The sequence below is a fragment of the Colobus angolensis genome, unplaced genomic scaffold (genome assembly GCF_000951035.1).
Source record: "Colobus angolensis palliatus isolate OR3802 unplaced genomic scaffold, Cang.pa_1.0 Scaffold136, whole genome shotgun sequence".
Classification (NCBI taxonomy): Eukaryota; Metazoa; Chordata; class Mammalia; order Primates; family Cercopithecidae; genus Colobus; species Colobus angolensis.
The window spans coordinates 5,349,878-5,372,055 of NW_012114444.1; the positions used below are offsets into that span (position 1 = coordinate 5,349,878).

Here is a 22,178-nt window from a genome sequence, read left to right on the forward strand (position 1 = left end):
GATATGGACCTTTTTCATAAGAACCAAATAAAAGACATCTCGTAGACACCAACCCAGAAATTGGGTTTTTAATGGGATGATCTCTGTCGGGGAGAGCTCAGCTACTAATCAAAAAGGTCAAGCTTTTCAAACTTCATGTTAAATAAGGGCTGCAATTGATGAACAAAACAAAGCAGCCCCAGCAGGGGAGGAGTTCTGAGTGGAGCCCAAGCAAGACTGCAAAATTGTTACAGCCTGTTCTTCCTCAAGACAGAAGAGGTGTGTTTTTCAAATGCTCCTCCACCATTCTCTTGGTATGAAGAGTGAGTGAGAAACAACAAGATGGGGGTAGAGAGTGGTGGGGAGAAACACCAGATAAGAATCAAAATTTCCAAAATTTTATGAGATCCCAAGTCCTTTAAATTCTCTTCCTCAAACAGTTTGGAAATTTCTCAAAGAACTTAAAGCAAAACTACCACTTGACCCAGCAATCCCATTACTGGGTGGATACCCAAAGGAACATAAATCATCCCACCATAAAGACACATGCATGCATATGTTCATCACAGCATGATTCACTGTAGCAAAGACATGGAATCAACCTAGATGCCCATCGACAGTAGACTGGATAAAAAATATGTGGTACATATACACCATGGAATACTACGCAGCCATAGAAAAGAATGAAATCATGTCCTTTGCAGCAGTACAGATGGAGCTGGAGGCTATTATCCTAAGCAAATTAACACAGGAACAGAAAACCAAATACCACATGCTCTCACTTGTAAGTGGGAGCTAAACACTGAGTCCACATGGACACAAAAAAAGGAACAATAGACACCAGGGTTTTTTGAGAGTGGAGAGTGGAAGGAGGGTGAGGATCGAAAAACTACCTATCAAGTACTCTGCTCATTACCTGGGTGACAAAATAATCTGTACACCAAACCCCCATGACACACAATTTACCCATGTAACAAACCTGCACATGTATCCCCTGAATCTGAAGTAAAAGTTGGAAATAAAAATTTAAAAAGAAAAAAACAGAAAATGAGAAGGGAATTAAAACATTTCACTGCAAAAAAACCAACACAGGTTGGGTGCAGTGGCTCAAGCCTGTAATCCCAGCACTTTGGAAGGCCAAGGCAAGAGGAGTTCGAGACCAGCCTGGGCAACACAGGGAGACACTTTCAGTATAAAAAAAAATTAAATAAAAAAATAGGTGGGTGTGGTGGTACATGCCTGTGGTACCAGCTACTCAGGAGGCTGAGGTGAGAAGATAGCTTGAGCTCAGGAGCAGGATATTGAGACTGTAATGAGTTATGATCGCACCACTGCATTCTGGCCTGGGCGACAGAGGGAGACCCTCTCTTAAAAAAAAAAAAAAATATATATATATATATATATATCTCAACACAAGAGAGATAGTAATGCAGGAAATCAGGGACAAAAAAAGCTATAAGGCATGTAGAAAACAAATCACAAAATGGTAGATTTTATTGGTAATTACTTTAAATGTAAATTAATAAACACTCCAATCAAAGAGATTGACAAAGTGCATTAAAAACATGATCTATCTATATGTTGTCTACAAGAGACTCACTTTAGATCCAAAGACACAAATAGATTGAAAGCGAAAGGATATTTGTACATCCATGTTCACAGCTTTACTCACAATCATGAAAATGAAGATCAACTCAATTGCCCATCAACAGATGAATGGTAAAATGCAGTATACACAAACAATGGTATATTATTGAATTTTGAAAAGAAAGGAAGTTCTGACATATGCTATAACATGGATGAACCTTGAGAACATTATGCTAAGTGAAATAATCTAGTCACAAAAAGACAAATTCTATATGACACCATTTATATGAGGGACCTAGAGTTGTCAAATTCTTAGTGACAGAAAGTAGAATGGGGATTTCCAGGGAAATAATTTAAACAACTCCCCAACCCCTCCTTCCTGAAAGGAGAGGGAGGTCAACCCTTCCTGAAAGGAGGGATTGGGGAGTTTTATTAAACGATTATAAAGCTTCAGTTTTGCAAGATGAAAAGAGTTCTGGAGATGAATCGTTTTGCAATGATATGAATATACTTAATATCACTGAACTATATGCTTAAAAGCAGATAAAATGGTAAACTGTATATAATATACATATATGTTCATATATATTCACATATATTCATATAACATAAAATTTACCATCTTATCTATTTGAAAAAAAAATAAGAAAAAATTAAAATTATGTTTCTAAATAAGTCAGAAGAGAAACTTCTTTCTCTGTAAATTCCATAGACACAACAGTTTTCAGCAGATATTTGGACTCATCTGGATGTGGTCTTGAGACTTTTTTATCTTCTCACCTACATGAAGGCAAAAATTACAAGATGATTCAAGTCATCTACTCCTTTATCCAAGGGTTTATGGACTGCAGTTCTCAAATCTTGTGATTGACTGGCCCTTTAAGTGTTTCATTTCATAGTTTGGATTATTCCAAGGAGATGAGGTTTGAAAATTACAAAGCTCAGGAAAATGGGATGCTGAGACAAAAACCCACTAAGTCTGTGTGGAATACTGTACAGCTCACACTGAATGAAGCTATTTTAATCTTAGTTAGCTCCCATTTTCAAGAACAATACAAACCTTGTAGGTAGGAGTGTACATTTAAATTTTAAACTAACTTTCTAGCTTTCTGGTCCCAGAAGAACCTCATTTCTAGATCTCCAGACACAGTGTGGATTTTTTGGTCCCAGGGTTTAGGATGAAACTCCTGAGCTCTTGCAATCCCCAGATCTTGTCTCATCTCTTCCTTCTCTCCCCTCCCCACTATCCCTGGGCCGCCCCCATTGTCAAGCCAATTCCTCCAACTCAAAGCTCCCTCCACCTGGAAAACCCATTTCTCTTTCATCCTAATTCATTCCTCAGAGTTCAGCCTAAACATTCCCTGATTCTGTTGGTTCCTGGTTCCCCAAATATCTTCTCTCATCTCACTTGGTGTGGTCCCTTTCTAGTGTGTATCAAGTTGTAAATAAATAATGTATAATATTTTGTTTAATGAGATCTTCTCCATCAGGTTGTGCCTGGCAGATGGCAGACACAAAATAAATATATGTTGGATGCATGGATGGGACAAAAGAAAGAAGGAAGGAAGGAAGAAAGAAGGAGGGAAGGGAGGGAGGGAGGGAGGAAGGAAGGAAGGAAGGAAGGAAGGAAGGAAGGAAGAATGGAGGGAATAAAGGAAGAAAAGGAGGGAGGGAGAATGGAAGGAAGGTAGGAAGGAAGGAAAGAAGGAGGGAAAGAATGAAGGGAGGAAGGAAGAAAGAAAGAAAGAATTGAGGAAAGAAAGGAAGAAGGAAGGAAAAGAGGGAGGGAGGGAGGAAGAAAGGAAGGAGGAAAGGAAGGAAGGAAGGAAGGAAGGAAGAAGAAAGGAAGGTTGGTTCAGTCCTCAATGGAGCCTCACAGTAGTGAATGCTGTGATATGCCACCCAGAGCCCCTTTAGTGAAAGATTGTCAGCAAGCAGCCTTCAGCAATCTGTCTCTTCAGAGATTGCTTCAGTTGCAGAGAGCTGCCTCCCCCAAGGTCACAACTTTCTCAGGTAGCCCCAGGCAGCCCACATCCAGTGACTGAAGAATGCAGGGGTCTAAACTCCTGGTCTAGCCAACTTTAAAGGCCCATTCTAGCTGCAGAGCATCCATGGGTTGGCCAAGGGCACTGTTGCCTGTATCCACTTCCTCCTCTACACAGATATGGATGCCCATGGTAACTCCCCAATAAACCCCTGGCACACCGAGCTCCATTTCAGAGCCTACTTCCTAGAGAACTCAACCTGAAATACTCATAATCCTTAGTAATCTAAGGCCCTCTCCTTGCAAATGGGTGACCCCCAAAGCTTAGGATAAACCAATCACAGAGAACTCGGGCTCCCAGGGGGATAAACACCAAGTGATATTCCCAGCTGCACTTCTAAGTTGAGTCAAAACAGTTATTGCAAAAACCTCAGGAAAAAAAAATGGCCTTTCTAGAGCTACTGTTGGAATCAGTAATGAGACATCTAGAAGTTTCTTTCACATGACTGAAAGTAATTTTAAGAGTAGAAAAAGTCACAGAAAGTGTAGCCTGGTGCCTGGCAACATACTAAATATTCAATAAGTGTTCGTTGCAACAATGAAAGCTTCTTTTTTCTTATTCTCGGTTTCTCCCCTAAGAATTTAAAACTAGAAGAAGATTATAAGACTAACACATTCAGCCCCATGCAGTTATTTTCTCCAAATCACTTGTTTTTAGCACAAAAGGGATAACTATCTGTGATGTATTTTTCCATTATTTTCTTTGTGCAGGAGGTTTTTAAATTAATTTATTCTCTTTCTGCATCAGGTTGTCTTACAATTGAAGATGTGAAGTGTTTGCCTTCCAAAGGCTTTCTGGTAATGTCTTTTTTTTTGCTGTTAACATCTTCTTTGTCTATGCCTGTGATCCCTGCCAAATTGCCCACAGAACAGTAACTCAAGTGCATAAATTATGAGACCACATAGGCACCGGGCACATCTATTCGAGTCTAAATGTCTGAGGAGAGAAGTTTTCTTTTTGGAAAACAAACACAATCAAACCTTGATTAACTGGAACATTTGGGGGATGAGCAGTCTAGATAATTTGATTTTCTGGGTAATTTTCAGTTAACCAAAAAGTCATCAACGTTTTCAAACCCTGATGCAGAAAATCTGGATAAAAATGTTCTTCTTTCCACTTCTGGCAAAGACGGTAGAGCATAATGAAAAATTTGGAAGCAGAAGGCGGTGGTGTCATGGCAAAAATGTTGGACTTTAGGGGTGAAATCCTGGTGTCAGTCACCACTTTGCCTCTGACTCAAGCTTGGGCAAAACCCTCTGGTCCTTGGTTTCCCCTAAAAGGAAGAAGGTGCAAACCAATGCTCTGGATTTTCTCACCTTGGTGCCAGCATTGATGTTCATTCTTTTTCGTTCCAGTTGGCTACAGAAGTTTGTAGCGCATTTGGGTTGCATCTACTTTCACAGTAAAATCCTATTCTTCCCTATGTAAATATTTCCTTAGTGTCTACTCAGTGTTCAAGTGTGCTTAGGAATGGTAAAGCAATAAACAGCATCTATTCCCATAGACATGTCATCCTTTCTCCTGGCTCTTTCTCCTTGAGGTGGAAGGGAGCAGGGCAGGGGGATGATTTTGGGGTTTGATTAAATTATCACCAATTAATGTCCTGCTGTGTGTAGGCTCTAGAAACATGTCCTAATGGAGCTGGGAAGAAATACTGGACTGTGGGCCCTGGACTCTGCCTCTGGTCCTGCCAGGGTACGTCTTTCTCTCCACTCCAGTCTCATCATCAGCATGATGGTTGAGCTGTTTCTGGGGCTGGTACTACACTGTCACCCTAACGCCCAAGACCAGAGCTTCTCAACCTCAGCACCACTGCACTACAGACTGGATACATCTTTGTTACGGCAACTGCCTTGTGTTATGCACTGCAGGATGCTGAGCAGAATCCCTGCCCTCTGCATACAGACGCCTGGGAAATAAAATTGCCCCCTCTGAGAACCACTGCCTTAAAGCATGATATCTTAATCTTTCTTGGGAAAAAGAATTTGGGGATAACAACATCACGCATCAAATATTTGATGGTTTCTCCCAAGGAAGTTAGGCCTAAAATAGTGTCCACCTGGGTTTCTTTGCTATGTGGGATCGAAGAAGCATTCATTTCCTTTATGCTGAGGTGCCTGGAAATTACCTTTTAGCAAAAGTAGTCCCAAGTGACCATGTTCAGGTGGAGAAGACACTGACATGGATTGAAGCTACCAGGAGGATAATAAAAACTATAAGCACAAGACTAGTGGGAAGCATCTTTCAAGCTTCTGTGCTCCACGTAAGGAGAAATGAGGCTGCTGGCATGAAACAGAGGAGGAGATGCATCTTAATGCATAGGATGATTTCTTCTTCTCTACTGAGGACAATTTTTAAACATTTTGTTTGCATTAAGTGTTTTGAATTAGGGTAAAGATACACTTTCTAACATTCTCTTCACATTCTTCACCCTTAGCACCATCTGATATTATGTAGTTTACATATGTGTCTGCCTGACTCCTGAAATGATACTTCCTCTCCCGCCCCCAAATAAAAGCTCCATGGATTCTGTGTCTTTTTCACTCCTATATCCTCATGTGCCTGCTACAGACTTAAGCACCCAACAAATATTGGCTGAACTAACAAGATGGAGTAAGTAATGGGAAACAGTTACTAAATTCTGAAGTGGATGAATAATGCCATTGTTCATCTCTGATAATGAGATGGATCTTTATAAGGAAAGGGGTTGGGGCCAGGTGCGGTGGCTCACACCTGTAATCCCAGCACCTTGGGAGGCCAAGGCAGATGGATCACTTCAGGTCAGGAGTTTGAGACCAGCCTGACCAAAACATTATGTGATTATTCATTTGAGACCAAAATCCTTTGATCTGAAATGTCAATTATTTAACTGTACAGTTTGACCAAAGAAACTTATCCAAGAAACCCACAATTCTACTTGTGGTCATCAGTTCTATCGTCTTGGAGAAAAAATGGAGACAGAGCTCTGCTTAAAAAGGAGCTAGAACAACTAGAGAACCTAACTGCAAATATACCGTTTAGGTTGGCTCGATGTTTCCCCAAGTGCACTGGGTAACATGAAGATGATATTTAACTGGCACATGAACAATTTTTAATAGTTTTACTACATTTTCATGCATATTCAAAAATATACTTAACTAGAAAATTCAACGAGTTTTCATAGACATCATTGCTTAGGGCAATAATTGCTTCTTTAACACAGAGATAATTTAAATAAAAGTATTAAGTAAATAACATACCCATATGTGGCATCTTGCTATATATAACAAAAAGCGTTAAGATGGTTCTCAAATGCCTGAAGTTTGGAACAAATAGATTAATTATAATAACGGCGATTACAGTTTGATGAGTTCGGAAAAAAGCTATTAACAGCCATCAGTTAGTACATCTGTTCCTTCCATATTCTCAATCCCACTTTTCCCTCCAATGAATTGCGCCCCATTGACTTCAAGTGTCTTCAAGAAATATGTAAATAGACTAATAATATTGTGTTGGGCTGTAAAAGTAAGTCTACTTATTCTTGCAAGGAGTACATAAATCACCCTCATAACAAGCTATGATTTTGATTTAAGGATGTTTTCTCTGTTAATGAGCAATGCTAAATGTCCAGAAAACATCAATGCCAAGGGAGAAAGTTTCTGGATTATTGCACTGTGGGATCGTGCCCTCCTGTGGCTTCAAAGTTTCGTTACATTTAAGGATTTAAAATCAGATTCCTCAATTACGGACTATAAAATACGGCAGACAATGTGTGAAAAGGAAGCACCACAACAAAATGAGATCATTGGACACGACCTAATCCCTTTGTTGAATGGAATGGGATACCAATATGGCCGACGAGGCATTGGGTCAATGATTAGGAATAATCAGATGTCCCATTCATAGAGAATATGGTTTGCAATGGTTTTAGTTAAAATGTTAACAAATCACATGAGACATTTGCATTTTAAGTTTTATTTTTATCAAAACAAAATAATTTAATCATGTAAAGAAAGAAATTTCAACAACCAACCCAGAAGCCAATCAATTCCCTGATTGTGAACAAGCAATTGAGTAGTAAATCCTGAACAGTCGACCGCATATACAAGACATTCCGTCATCCTCTAGTGCTCCAAGTGGCAGAGGCTGATGTTCTTCCCTGGTTACTGTTCTTCCAATGGTGAAGTAATGTGCTCGATTGTTCCTATACTTCTTCAGACCAAATTATGTATATTCCCACGTAAGTGCAAAGCATGGATGAAAAGAATCATACAGGGTAGAAATCTAGCACATAAGATTTTCTAGGTCCTGACCCTTATATTTAATGGGTTCTGAAAAATAAGGACAAGAAATTGTGCTTAAGTATTGAGAAATGTCGTGTTTCAAAAGCCAAAGTGCCTCCCTACGTGAACTATGGGGATAACAACTGAAGTGAGGAAAAATACACAAGTCCAGTTTGCTGCAGTAGTAGAAATATAATCACCCATAGAGCCAGGCAGGCCATTTTCTCCTCACCATATTAAATTATGTCTGGGGAGTTGAGCAGCAGCACATTCCGATAATGATGACAGTTTCCATAACTATAAAAATCTGCTGCACCAGGCAAATTTTGTGCAAAATGCAAATTTCTGTGCCTGGGAAAAAAAATGAATAATGTGATCATTCTAAGTAATGAATGTAAATGCAAGGAAATACTTTTTGACATGAGACTGCAAATTGTTTATCTTTCATGCCAAGAACTGTGGTCACAGTGTGCTTCTACAAGGTTCCTCTTCTGGTCTCAGCTTCAGAAGAGTGATTTCAGGAAGAAAAAGTCTGACTTACCCTAGGTTACCACCATGCTATTGGCAGTATTTTCATTAAAATTCAGAGACACTGTCCTCCATCTGTTTTTTTAATCACTTGGCAAATGAACCATAGGTTCTCCTGGTTACTGTGAGATGTGAACCAAAGGGGTTATTAGCTTTGTCTCACATCTCAAGGGTTAAGCCTAACAGGAGAGATGAGCTGTTTTTCAATGTGTTTTACAAGAAGAAGGATTCCAGTTGTCCACTAAAAATCACATAACTTTGAGTCACTTAACAATGTAGGTTGCCAAGGAGGGGAGGATTGAAACCTCTTCCCTCCATACATCTTTAACAGCAAGATTTAGCTGGGTGTAGGTACAGGTGGAGAGAGAAACTTGGTGAGTCTTGAACATCATGGGGAAATGTCACTTTTGAGATTGGCAAAAAAAATTCAGTGCCCTTTCCTTAGTTCATGACAGCGTCGCTGTAACTACTCTCTGTGGAAGAAACTGAGGCATCAGTTGGTTAAGACCCTTACCTAAAGATACAATAAAATTAACACTGGAAAATTAGCACTGGGGAAAGAAGGAAATCCCTGATCTTTAAACTCTGGTTGCTTTGTTCTAAAATAAATTTGTTTTTCCTTAACCATCATGCAGTACACACTTGCAGAGTGTACAACTGCAGTAGTTATCAATGGATAATACTGACATTTTATTTTCAGTAACCAAACTGGGTTCTAGGTTGCTGATGTTACCCTTAAAATGTATTCTTATAATTGTATTTCGCTTTAAGAAACCCATAGGAAAATTAAGATTTATAAAATCAGAGACTGTTCATTGCTTTATAAAAAGAGTCTTCATTAAAAAAAAAAAAAAAATCTTTACCGTCGGATGCTTTTCAAGAGCCAGCTCCCTTAGGGTCATTCAAAATACATTTTTAATTTTAAAAAATCCATGGAAATACAGCTTTTTCACAAATTCATGTTGATATAAAGTAAGGTACACTTGAAAACACTGCCAGCCACTAGCCAAAGACCAGCGAAGCAAGGTGGTTTGGCTAGCTGTTCTCCCTTTGTAAGAGATACAGGGAGTTTGAGATGAAATCAATATTCTGCCATATTTGACCCAGGTTGGGATGTGACAGCCAGCAATGGTGACTCCTGGAAGGACACAGCTTCCCCCATTATCCTGAAGTTGGTGCTATTTGGAGCTATGACTTACTGATTTACAGCCAGTGATCCCATTCATGCCACAGTAGCCACCCAGAAAGGAGGGGCCTCGAAGACAGATTTTTTCCCCTGACCAGTACCTCCTAAGACAAAGGAGCCAGTTCAGCCCAAAGATAGGCTTTCTCCATTCCTACTGGAGAGTTCTGGTTTTGCTTTTAATTTTTTGAACTATGAGTCACATGTATAGGCCGGATGATTGCACCCTAAAATCTGGAACTCTGGGGAAAAAATTAGACGGAGCTTCTTCAGGCTCAGGTTCTTCACAGCAATAATTGGTGGAAGGTGTCTGCATTCCAGTTCCTCACTGTCTCCACCCAAACTTCTTGCATGCAAGGCCCCCGTGGCAACGGTTCCCCATGGGGAATATCTTCAAGCCATTGAGTCCACGCATTTTAAGGACAGAGCAGCTTCTCTACCAACCATTCTCAGAAAAATTGGAACCTGGAGATATATTCATCTTGTCCAACTCTCTTATTCTCACTTAGGGAAACTGAGGTACAGAGAGACTCTTAACCAAGATTTCCCAGCTAAAGTCAGGACTTCAATCTCCATCCAAGACTCAGACCTTTTGCCTACACTGCCTCTCTCATTATAGTGGCATGAATCATTCAAAAAGGGAGATAATCACCACATCGCTTTTGTTGGGGTTAAAAAGTACACTAAGTGAATGTCCAACATCCTTTTTACCTCCCTTCTTATGTTTTTCTTGGCTGGGCCTGAAATCCTTGGATATTTATGAGTGTATATGAAATGGTCACAAATATATACTAAGTAACCAGGGAAGCTGGTCTGGCATTGAAGTTTTCTATGAATAACACCAGAATTGGAAAACTCACATGAAGATACTTGAAATCTGACCATAGTTAGTCACAGGCACAGACTGACTAAAGTGTATTCGTATGTGTGAGATGCTCTGCATTGCCGTGTCTTTGAAGTACAAGATGTCATATGAACATCATTACATCAAAGTTAAACCAAAAGAGCTCAGCTATAAATTTCAAATTGTACAAAATCATACCAAAAGCAAGTATAAAATTTTATTGAAATACAGCAATGTAAACCTCTTTAAGTTTCTCCTCTCCCATGGAAGGATGGGGAGAGGAAGGCAGTGGGTCTGAGGCTTTGCTCACTGGGCTGTTTGATGTAGATCTGCTGTTTCCTTCTGCACAGGGGTGCACTGGCTTGGAATACTGGGGAATTTTATCTGTGCAGTTCTGACGTGCACAATACAGAGGCTGATTTAATTTGACAGCAAAGTAACACTAAGCCCCGAAAATAAAATTACTGAGATGTAAAACAGCGTCAAAACTCCAATTAGTTTTGTATCCTTGAAGCTTCTGAAGGAAATCTAAAAGGCTCCCGTCACGATGAGCAGGCATCAGTTTAAGCTGTACAGATTACTAAAATGTAACCCTCTAATTGAAATTTCTCAGAGCACAATATGACAAAAAGAATCAGAGGAAAATAAGTGAATTTTTCCCTCTTAAAAAATGACTCATTACAGAGAGACAGTTCTATCAACTTTTAACACAATGTTCCTTTGTAAGAACTAGAAAAACCAACGGTCTCAGAGATCTCCACAGCAAAGGCACCAGGCACAAGAGCATGTACTTGCGTCATCTGACCATAAATAAGCATTGACCATTTGTGCAACATTTAAAAGTAATCAGCATTTCACCGGATCATAGGCATTTTGAAGTATATTTACAACTCCACTAAGGACGTGAATACTCTGAACAAGCTTCGGTTTTTTAATGTATCCGAATTTTGTCTCCAAAATGAACAGAAGTATCTTTGTGCCCAGTTCACACCCCTGTCTCTTTGTCAAGCTACTCCAATTATCCCAAGTATGCTCTCTACCTTGGAAGCAAACCCTCAGTTTACTAACGGAGAAAGCCAGTTGCCTCGACTGTGTGGGATCCACTTGTGAAGAAACATGTTGATTGTGGCTTTCTTGGTTAGTGCCATTTGATTGCAGAGAGGCAGTGGGGGACAGGTGCAGAAGAGGAGGCTGGGAGTCAAGGCCCAGTCACTGTGCACGTTGACCATTTCCGGAGTTTGCTTCCTTGCCATGTCTGCCCTGCCTGGCACCATGTGAACATAAGCAGAACACTCCCAAGGGGAGCTGGGGAACATTGCGGCTGAGTTGGGGGTCAGGAGTTGGTTGGAGTTGGCTTGTAAATAACTCAAAATGGCTTTCCTAATGTGTAGGTGTTTCACAGATAGAATTTAGTTCTTCCGCCAGCCTGACAACATTTACTTGTGAAGCATCGACAGTCTTTGACCAAAGATACCATCTTTCTCTGGAAGCTTCATATTTCTATAACCAATCGGTCTTCATCATCACTGCTGGTATCACTGAACTCCACTCGAGTTTGCTTTCTCATTCCTTCCAGACTCCTCTTCTTGAGGGATTTAGAAGGGGCTTCAGGAATTTCTATGAGTGGCTCTGGCTTAGAAGGAACCACAGAATCCTTCCGAGTGCTTAATTCAGGTACCTGACGTTTCCTACCGTCACTTTCTAAAGAGGGGCAGGGGACGGTCATTTCCCCACACCCATACTGGCCTCTGGAAGGAAAAAACGTTTTGTATCTCCCTTCCTTTTGGTGTGAACTAGCTGAACTTGGTCTTGAAGCTGGTATTTCAAGATGAGTTTTTTCAGTTGACCCCAATGGAACTGAATCTGAAATTCTTTGTCCAGATGAAGGTCTCCCTGGCAAGAGGGTCTGTGCTCTGCCCTCTCCTGTGGCTTTGCTGTCCGGGGAGCTTGGTGTCAGAGTCCTCCCTGCAGTCTGGCTGTGGTCCTGTGGTTCAGCACTGTGAATTTCCTGGGCTATGTGATCTGTTCTCGCTGGCAGAGATATACAAATGGCAGCCACAGAGGTAGCAATGTCGTGGCGGGGAAAAGTTCCTTTGGACCCAAAGAAAGAAGGCCCTTGAGCATCTGAGAAAATGCATGGTTTGGGATCTGTTGAGACTGGATCCTGGGAGGCCAGCAGCTGTGTCTCCAGCAACCCAAGGTCAAGACCTTTGCCAGGGGGTAGAGGCGCGTCATTAAACACTGCCAGGTAGGTGTCAGATTGCAGAGATAATCCTGATGTGGCAGCAGTGCTGTGAGCAGTACAGTCACTGTGCTCACCGGCAGATGGAGAAATATCCTGCAACAAAGTGCAAAGGGAAAAAATGGGGGGAAAAAAGGTTAATTGGTACAAAGAAAAATGTGGTCAGAAACGTGGTCCTCAATGAAAACAGGTCTTGAGGTCTTAATGATTCTTTACCAAGCGTGAACTTCAATATGATGCCCTCAATAAGTTTCCATTAATAACTAATTGGTGCATTAACTCGAATAAAGCTCCCAATTGATATAAAATAGGTTGCTGAGATCCTGTGCTTTTATCTGGCTTTGTGAAAAACAGAACTGCTCAATTATCTAACCAGTTCTCAGCTTCCTTTTTTAAGTCACTACTGCTCATGAAGCAGATGTACTATTTTATAGGACTATGTATTGAAGGTTTTTGCTTGTTTGTTTGTTTCTTTTTGTTTTTTTCCAGATGAGTGTTTTTCCAAGTGTGGTCTGGATACGTATTTTAGTGGTTTTCAACACGCAGCCCCACAATCTGTCTGGGGGGCTTCATGTTGCAGTGGCACCTGTCAGCCATCTCTCTATTCAGGTGTGCAGTAATAGCATACTTGGGTTTTTTTAAAGAAACCATCAGAAATCATCCCGATGTTTGCACTACCAAAGCTGCTCAGTCATTTGATACAGAATGTTTTGACTTGTTTGTCTGTCTTAATGGGCTTTCTGTGAGGCGAATCTTCATAAGGTGATCCGAGCAAGTTCTGCTACACTGAACAAGAGCAACAAGAACAAGCAGAACTATAAATCTAGACCAGCAATAGGTAGGGGCAGTTCAAAATCATCATGCCCACCTTCACAGTTCGTTTCTCCACTTCCCTGACAGTCCTTGAACTTGTACCAAGAGAGAGGGTTCCTGAGGTTTGTCTGCAGTCACCTTCCTTCTTCTCTTCCTTCCCACAACAAGGAGGTGATTCTGTGGTGGCATGAGATGGCTCCTCTTGCAGATTCAGACCTGAAAGGGGAGAGGCACATTTACGTACATCTGGAATTATAAAATTAGCAAAGAGTAATTTCCTGGGAGGTGGTCCATGACTTCATGATCGCCTCTGAGCTCATTAACCCTCATCTCACAGGGTGTGTGCAAGAACTCAATTTATCTCCAACCAATTCACGCTTGGTCAAACAAAATGTATCCACTCTATGAAAAAAAAGGAAATGGCCAAACCAGTTCTCAAAGGAGAAAAATCCCTGAATGATACATATCATAAAATATATCTATATTTCATGTTGCTTTTTCTCATCAGAGTTGTATTCCTGGTCATGTCTGTTTGGGTAAATTTTAGATCAGCTTGAATTCTCTGGCCATATTACAAAGTAGTCAGAAGAGACGTTTCAATCGATGTATAGTGGGAACCTAGAAATAAACCATGTCTTAATTCCCACTAGAGTGCTGGGCAGCAAGGGATGAGGCTGGCTTTTGTGATGCTGTTGTTTTGTTGTGGTGGTTATTGTTGTGATTGTGGAAAGAAAGAAGGGCCCTGACAATATCTGCAAAACAGCATTTCTCATACCTGTCTTTCCCTCATCCTTCACCCGCACTAATGACCTGGCAGACCAGTCAAAAGGATCACAAAATTTCAGAGAGGACAGGTTCCATCATGATATGAGATCAGGGAAATATCTTAAAACGACTGTGTCACTAGAGAGGAAGCACTAGACCCACTTTTAAATTTGCTTTTATTTTGATGAAAGGTACACACGTGCAGTCTGAAAAGTCAAGCCTAACTATGTATTAAGAAAAACAGCAACCCCTGCCAACCCATCCATCTTTTCCCATTTGGGAGTCTTTTGACTTTTATCTCCTTCATGTCTAATAACATTGTTCTAGAACTATATCTCGTGGAAGTAGTAGCTGTGACGACGAGGGTTTCCTTCTTCTTCCAGCTTCCCCCCTCTTCAACCTTCATGACCCCACACACAAGCACAGATTCCACCTATCTTCTCATCAGTTCTCTAACACTGATGGCCTGCTTTCATTTAGGCGAATATTCCGTGTTTATTATGTGTGTGTGTGTGTGTATAATCTATTATTATATATTACCTGTCAGCACTGAATCATGTAGTATACTATGATGATGTTGCCTTTCTTGCCAAAATTGCTTTCCCTGGAATTAATTATTTTACTTTTTAAAAATTTCGCTGAGTTTTCTATGGACTTATTTCTAAAATCATTTTCCAACTGCCTCTCCAATTGTCTGGGGTTTCATTTCATTCCCTGAGAAATGTTTCCCTGAAACTTTCTGATTTGCTCCAAGTGGACTGTGTTTCTCTACAGCATGGCTGTGCCCTCAGGGTCTCCTTTCACCTCCGCTGTGCTGATTCTCTTCGCCTCTTTCCTAGTTCCTGAACCTCTACAACTTCTTTTTTCTTGGTTTACTCTCCTGCTTTCCTAACACAAAACTTCTAGTAGTTTCATGAGAAAGGGTACATGACGTATACCTTTACTCTTTAGATGCAATTGGCAGCTTGGCTGGGTATGACATTTTGAATCAGAAATCATTTCCCTTTGGGGTTGTGACATGGTTCTACTGTGTTCTAGTTGTTGAGAAGTCTGGAGACAATATGATTTATGATTCATGATCCTTTGGATGAAATCTTTTTGTTTGTCGCTCTCTGGAATCCCCGAGGCTCTTCTTTATTTCTGGTGTTACCATAGTCTGGGTCTATCTTCATTCATTATCTGGGCACTCAATCATTTCTTTCAACCTGAATCATGTCCTCATGTTTTAGAAAAATGTGGTTCTGTTTTTCTTTATTTCCTTTTTCTTTCTCATGTACAATGCATTGTTTTGAAATATATACACATTGTAGCTTGACTAAATTAGCTTATTATTAATAACATACGTATTAGCCCATATGCTTATCTCTTTTTCTGGCAAGAACACTTAAAATATACTCTTAGCAACTTTTAAGAACACAAAACATTGTTATTAACTATAGTTACCACGTTGTACAATATAACTCTTAAATGTACCTGTTATTTCTGATTTTTTTCCCTTCTGTTTTGTCTTTTCTCTCTTTCTAGAACTGCTCTTATTGGGTTATTGGATCTCCTAGTATAATCTTCTATTTTTCTTATCTTTTCTCTCTGATGTTCTATTTCTTGGTCTTTTTGTTTCCCTTTCAGGGGAATTTCCTCAACTTTATATTCCAATGAGTTTCTATTTCTGCTATATGCTTTTAATTTCTAAGAGTTCTTTCCCATGTTCTTTTTTTATAGCATCTGTTCTTATTTCATGGCTCTAACATCCTCTCTTTTACCCCCAGCAATGTTAATAATGGTTTGTTGTTGTTATTGTTGTTGTTGAAGTTTGCCTCCCCCTACATAGTCCGTCTTCCAAATTCCTTTGTTTCCATTAGTTTGTTTTTATTCCTCTCTAGGTTAGAGGCTTTCCTGAGAAATACAGCAATCTTAGCTGCTTATGTTTAGGAAATGGGCACAAAAAGGCTGACTTGGTGTTCTTTACAAGTGCAATTGGTCAACCATGGGCCCTACTGTTAGGTTGTGTAGTTGCTCTGTTTCAGTGGGAACCCTGAAGTAGTTATCTGCAGGTCTCCATGTGTACTGGTCAGCTTCTACAGGAAGAGTCCTTGGGTCTCCTGACTGGAAAATAGAAGCCAGGCTGCTGGCATTCTGGAGTCAAAATTAGAGAAGAGATTCTGGGGGCTCATATGCAGTATTCACATTTGCTGAAATCCCATTTGAAATCCCATTTTCAATCTAGTCCCCTCACTCCCCTGCTGAACTAATTACGCCAAGTGTCCCCCAGCATTTTGTATGCTGTCCAGAGACTAAGCCCCTAGACTTCTGCAAGGGTGAAGGAAGTTACCAAGCTAGAAACGGGGTGGGATTTGAAGTCTGATTGCTTCTTAGTCTTTCAATCAATCTTGTTTTCAGCCCCACCTGGTACCATGAATGTCTGAGTTGTGGGGAGTCTTCCCACTGTTAAATCAGGATTCCATTCCTTGGGGTCAGCTACATCAGTTCCCATTCAGACTCTGCACTTCAGCTTTCAAACTGGTGGCATCATTTCTTCTCCAAGTCGTTTCTCCTTGTGAGCTTGTACATTACAAACACCTTTAATTACTAACCTCTTGTGAGTTGTTAGAGAAAAGTAGAGGTAAATAAATGTGTTCCATCCTCCGTCTTAAACCAAAAGAACAGTTCCACTTCTTATATCTAAAGGGGTAAGTTACTAGATTACCAAGTGTGCTAACCCTGAGCAAATCAACTTTGAAAATCCGTAGAGAAGTGCACAGTTTGGGAAAGAAAGCAATGCTTTTTTCTTCCACACAATCTTTCTTGACCCTCCCATGTACTCTGGTAGTCTAATGGCACACAACGAGGCTTTTGTTATTCCATTCACCTGTTCAACAACCACATCCTGGGCCCCTTCAATGACCCAGGCACCATGCTCCAACTTGAAGAGTCTGAGAAGAACAAAACAAAGATGGCGCTGGCCCTCAAGAGCTTCTACTGTAATGGGGAAAGAGAAGCAAAGACAAGGAAGCAGACACATATTGTGATGGGGTCACAAAGGAAACAAATCAAGGACGGGAATATTACCGAGAGTGAAAATGAGAGTATTACAGGCAGTAACGATTAACAGGAGGCTATTCCAGAGACTAATGAGAAATGGAGGGGAGCATACTACAGAGTCACCATAAGCAGGGGGTAGTAAAGAGAGTAATGAGGGGGCTTATTCCAAAGAGTAACTGAGGATGACTTTTATATAGTCAAGGAAGACTTCTCAGAAAGGCGACATCAGAAATGAGACTTTCAGAGTGAGAAAGAACAAGTCCACAAAAGATGTTCTAAACAAAAGAAGGAACAATACAGAGACCTTAAAGGGGAAAGCAGCTTGGGGGAGCAAGGGACTCATGGAGGGCCAATGTGGAAGGAGAGTCATGAATGAAGAGGCAGGGGCAAGATGATGTGGGGGAAGTCAACAGGGACTCAGATCTTGCAGAGTACAAGTGACTGTGGTAAGAAGTTTAAATTTTGAAGCCAAACTTGGGAGAGAGGTGAATAGAGGTGGGAAAAACAGGTACAAGCTTACTAGGATAATCTAGGGGCCAGATGAGATGGCTTGACTAGAGCACCAGAAGTAGAAAGGGAAAAAAGAGGTGGATTCAAGGTACATTTTCATTCTCACCCATGAAAAATTACCAAAAATTAATGGTGATGATATGCATTTCCTTAGCCTCATCGTTCACCAAGCACAAGTGCTCACTCTAAGTGAATTAAGCTCTGTCCCCACAGTGACAAAACAACCAGGCAATTCATTCAATTCAATGAAGAAGTAAAACCAATCAGTGTAGAGAAAATAATCAGATTGGCCAAATGTCTTCCCAACAGGTTGTTTTGGTTTTTAAGCTTAAGCAGAAAGGTCATGTGCACATTTGACCAATAACTTCTGACTCATCTATGAAAGCAAAGGAAGAAAATCCACTGATATGATTTGTTTTTGACCCTACAGTCTACAGAGAAAAGTGAGTTATCTTTAATAATTGTGAAAAATGCCCAAATAATGTCACTGACGTGTGTTAAACTGATTTGGATTATTGAGGAAGGACACTAACTTGCTTTTAAATGAATGGCCCTTTTCAAAAAGTAGTTCCCTGGCCAAATTTTAAATCACAGAATGTGATTCCGTTTAGGCTTCAGCATCACACTATATGAATCACTTCCTACACCTTCAGAAATTACAAACTCCACTGTCTTAATGCAATCTTCGGAAATTCAACTGCTCTTACACAATTATGTGACTTTTATTAGAGAGACCCATCTCTCATCAGAGCTCTCTGTGCCGTGCTGTTCTTTCCCTGATTAAAGGCTGCGTTTTTAATAATTTCCCTCAGAAATAATTGCCAGACTGCATTTAGAGGAAGAGGCCGCTTAAAGTGTTATAGCAATTTTAAATGTGGCCATCTTGAAAAGGCTATAGGAAACTGTAAAATACTTAGAAAGAAAATGAAATAAATAAACAACATGATGAAACTTACAACATGACTGTAGACATCTTTAATGCCAAAACTTCTTCCAGCTGCCTAATGTCTAAGCCATACTAAAATGCTATAAATACACTGCTCAAATATCATTAACTAAAAATGTAAGTAATTTGATATATTTCTTTTGGTTTGTCCCAATACACCAAAACTCCATGAATTTGGACCCCAAAGACTGAATTATTTTTAAAAAGGGCTAAAAATGAGTCTATAAAATCAACCTTCTAAGCAAACTGCAAATATAAACAAGAACATAGGAGTAATTTCCTAGACTATTAATTGATCTGTGATTAAATTGTTTAGAAGCATCCCTGGAATTAAAAGATCCACAACGTGCTAGCAATTACTTAAAGAAAGCTGGGCAGATCTCTAAAAGTAATCACTTTGTGGATAGTTAATTATTCAAATATTTTTAAGCCTGTTTTCGAGCCTACATTATTGAGCCTAAATATTTACTGGGCACCGAGCACAGCCAACAACCGTGCCAAGGACTATGCTAAACACAGGGCATTTGTTCCCTGGAAAATGAGGCAGACACACCCACATGATAATTCTAGTTCAATGGGGGAGAAATTCAGTAAGCAAATAATTACATAAAAAATTCACCAAGCAAATGTGGTAAACAGCACGAAAGAAAAAGCATGAAGGTACTAGGTGGCCATGATATACGACCCCAACCCAACATCTGTCTATGGAAAAGAGTAAAACCATGTGCACAGTCAATCATCTGACATCGCCCCTGTCCTGGACGGCTTTCTAAGTCTGAATCATCTATTCATGTAATTATTCAACCAATTTTCTTTAAGTCTCTGTTGCATACCTGACGTTATGCTGAAGTTTAACAGTAAATTCATTTGTTTCTGCAATCCTATTACATTTTTTGTTTATGAAGCCTCTTTAGGGGGAAAAAAATGGCTAAAAATGATGGAAGAAAGAGGTTTTATTCCTCTCAGGCAGAGAGAATGGGAGACGTCGGATGTCAATGCCAATCAAAAAATAATCAGAAGTTAGTGGGCGGTAAGCAGTGAAAAGCAGCCCCGACTTCAGCTGCACAGGCAGGAAGGGTTGTGGGAGAGGACCAGAAAGATGGATTTATCAAGTACAGCCTCGGGTATTTCTGCACTATCCTAATACAATCTTTTGAAAGTTTGCCTCTAAGTAATCATAAACAAATATTTTATTTCAGCAACCATTTTTCTTAGTAATTCTCATCTCTTTTCTATTTCTTTGATGAAAGGCAATCAAGATAACCACCACCCTCCCCTCGCAGAAATCCTGAATTCAGTGCAAAGAGGTGTTTAAAATTTTGCTTTAAGTTAAAAATTCTGTCATGTCCAGACATCAAGAGTGTGCCCTTAAAATACAGAGTGAAAATAGGATTATGAAATTGGGGAAGGAAAAAAGATGATAAAAAAGCAAATGCCATTTGCAAGATTGAACACTAAAACAGAAACTGGCTGATCTACTTTGTGTATCATTCTTTTAAGTTTCTTGTTGCTAAATGAAAATTGTCTATGCAGGTCTCTTCCCTGGGACATAATCGATATACCTGAAACAGCTTCTCATCTTTCCTCAAGATTTACATCCTAGAATGAAGGAGAAATTATTCTGTTTCAGCAATTTCAGAGCACTATGACTTAATAGCTTTGGGGAAAGAATTAATACTTCTTCATTAACTCTAATGAGAAAAGATGTCGGAAGTCCTGTCAGAGAAGGAGAGTGAAGGCACAGAGAGAGAAGAAGGCTCTGGAGAGACCCCCCCTGACCCATCCCCGGCCTCCTGCTGGCTCCAAATACCTCAGAAATCCCTTCAGAGGAGGATTATGTGAGCCCAAGGAGAGAGACTGCGGAGGGAGAGGTGAGCTTGCCCAGGCCTGTGATGAACGAACAAAAGAAACCACTGAAGAAAACCAAAGTGTACAAAGCCAATGTCTACCTTTGTGCCAGAGATGTATTCAACCCTCTTCATACAGTATTTAGAAATTATATCTTTTATGTGTGTGTAATTAGGTAAAGCTTTTACTTCAGAAACCACCTGTAATCGCCGCCGTCTCTGCATTTCTGTTGCTGAGATGCAAGGAACGTGTTTTGATCACTTTTTCCTCTCAAACACTTTCTCCAAACTCAGTAAATGGGGCTGGTTTGAAACATTTCGGTGACTTTAAAGCTTGGTCGTGTACAGAATTCAACACTGTTCCTTCATCAAGTGAAATAGTGAAAACTGCCCAGGAACAGTCTTTGAAAAGTTTATCTCAAAATTGACTGAGGAAAATGCGTTTTGTGGGTTTGTTAAAAACCAGTGGTTCCAAAGCAATGGTGATGTCTAGAGATATTTTGGGTGGTCCTGACTTGGAGTGGAGGGGATGCTCCTGGCATGTTGTGGGTGGAGACTAGTGACCCTGCTACACATCCCACATTGCAACAAAGAATGGTGTGTCGCCAAATGTCAGCAGTGCCCAGGTTGAGAAACCCTAGTTTAAACCAAAGATCACAAACTCAAATGCTACAGGAGCCAGACAAATCACTAATTCGGGCACCTGCCTGGGAATGGCCAAACAGCAAGCCCAGGCCCCAGGGGTAGCTGACCCCCAGCTCCAGCCAACTGAGACAATGAAGGTTGGAGGGTCCAGCTCACCAGATCTGTTTGTTTTTCAGGAGAAAAGTCGAAATCTGTATTTCACATGCTTTCAAACATTCATAACTAATTAGTTTTCAAAACAACAGTAGCACTGTACTACCCAACACATCTGTGGCCTGAATTTGCTAATGAGAGGCCGATTGGTGGTGACCTCTTGTTATTTAAGAAACTCACATGCGCCGCCCACTCTGAGAGCAAAGCTTCACCCTGGCTTTGTGTGCTCTCTTGCTGAAGCAAAGTTGCTTTTTAAAAATACGGTTAAAAATATTGATGGGAGGTAAACCTGTTTTTGAAAAGTAATTTGGTGGTATCTTATAAGGTGAAATAAATAAGTTTAAAACCATTGATCCAGCAATCGTTCTTTGGGAAATTAGGCAAGAACGTGTACTGCAGCAATAGCTGTGGTAGGAAAAATAATAGGCATCAACATAAACATCCATCAATAAAGTAAGGGTTGAATAGATAAACAGTAGTACATCCAAACTAGGGGATTGTATGCCACTATTAAAACAATCTATATACATATCGGCCTGAAGTTATGTACAAAACATATTAAGAAGAAAAGAATTGCCGATTACTACATCTGATATGAGCCTTTGTATAAAAAACAACAACAAAATGTGTCTGTCTGTATTTGTATGTGAGTGGAGAAAGATGTGGAAGGATGTGTGCCAACCTAACTCTCGTGGCCTCAGGGGCAGTGAGGCTGGAAGTTGTCAGGCTTTCCTTGGATAAGTCAATGCTGCTTTCTTTTTTGCAACAAACATGATTTTGCATTATCAGT

At 40.2% G+C, this 22,178-nt stretch overlaps 1 protein-coding gene across 1 annotated transcript in view; it reads right to left on the reverse strand.

The window, feature by feature from the left end:
• Window positions 1–7,549: 7,549 nt before the first annotated feature.
• The window catches only part of ZNF831 (zinc finger protein 831), a 68,543-nt gene continuing 53,914 nt past the window's right edge, over window positions 7,550–22,178 (reverse strand). Inside the window, exons 4-5 of the mRNA XM_011934516.1 lie at window positions 13,539–13,699; window positions 7,550–12,766 (exon numbers count right to left, since the gene is read on the reverse strand). Coding sequence (XP_011789906.1) covers window positions 11,921–12,766; window positions 13,539–13,699 — 1,007 coding nt within the window. The 3' untranslated portion in view covers window positions 7,550–11,920. The remainder of the gene's footprint in view (window positions 12,767–13,538; window positions 13,700–22,178) is intronic.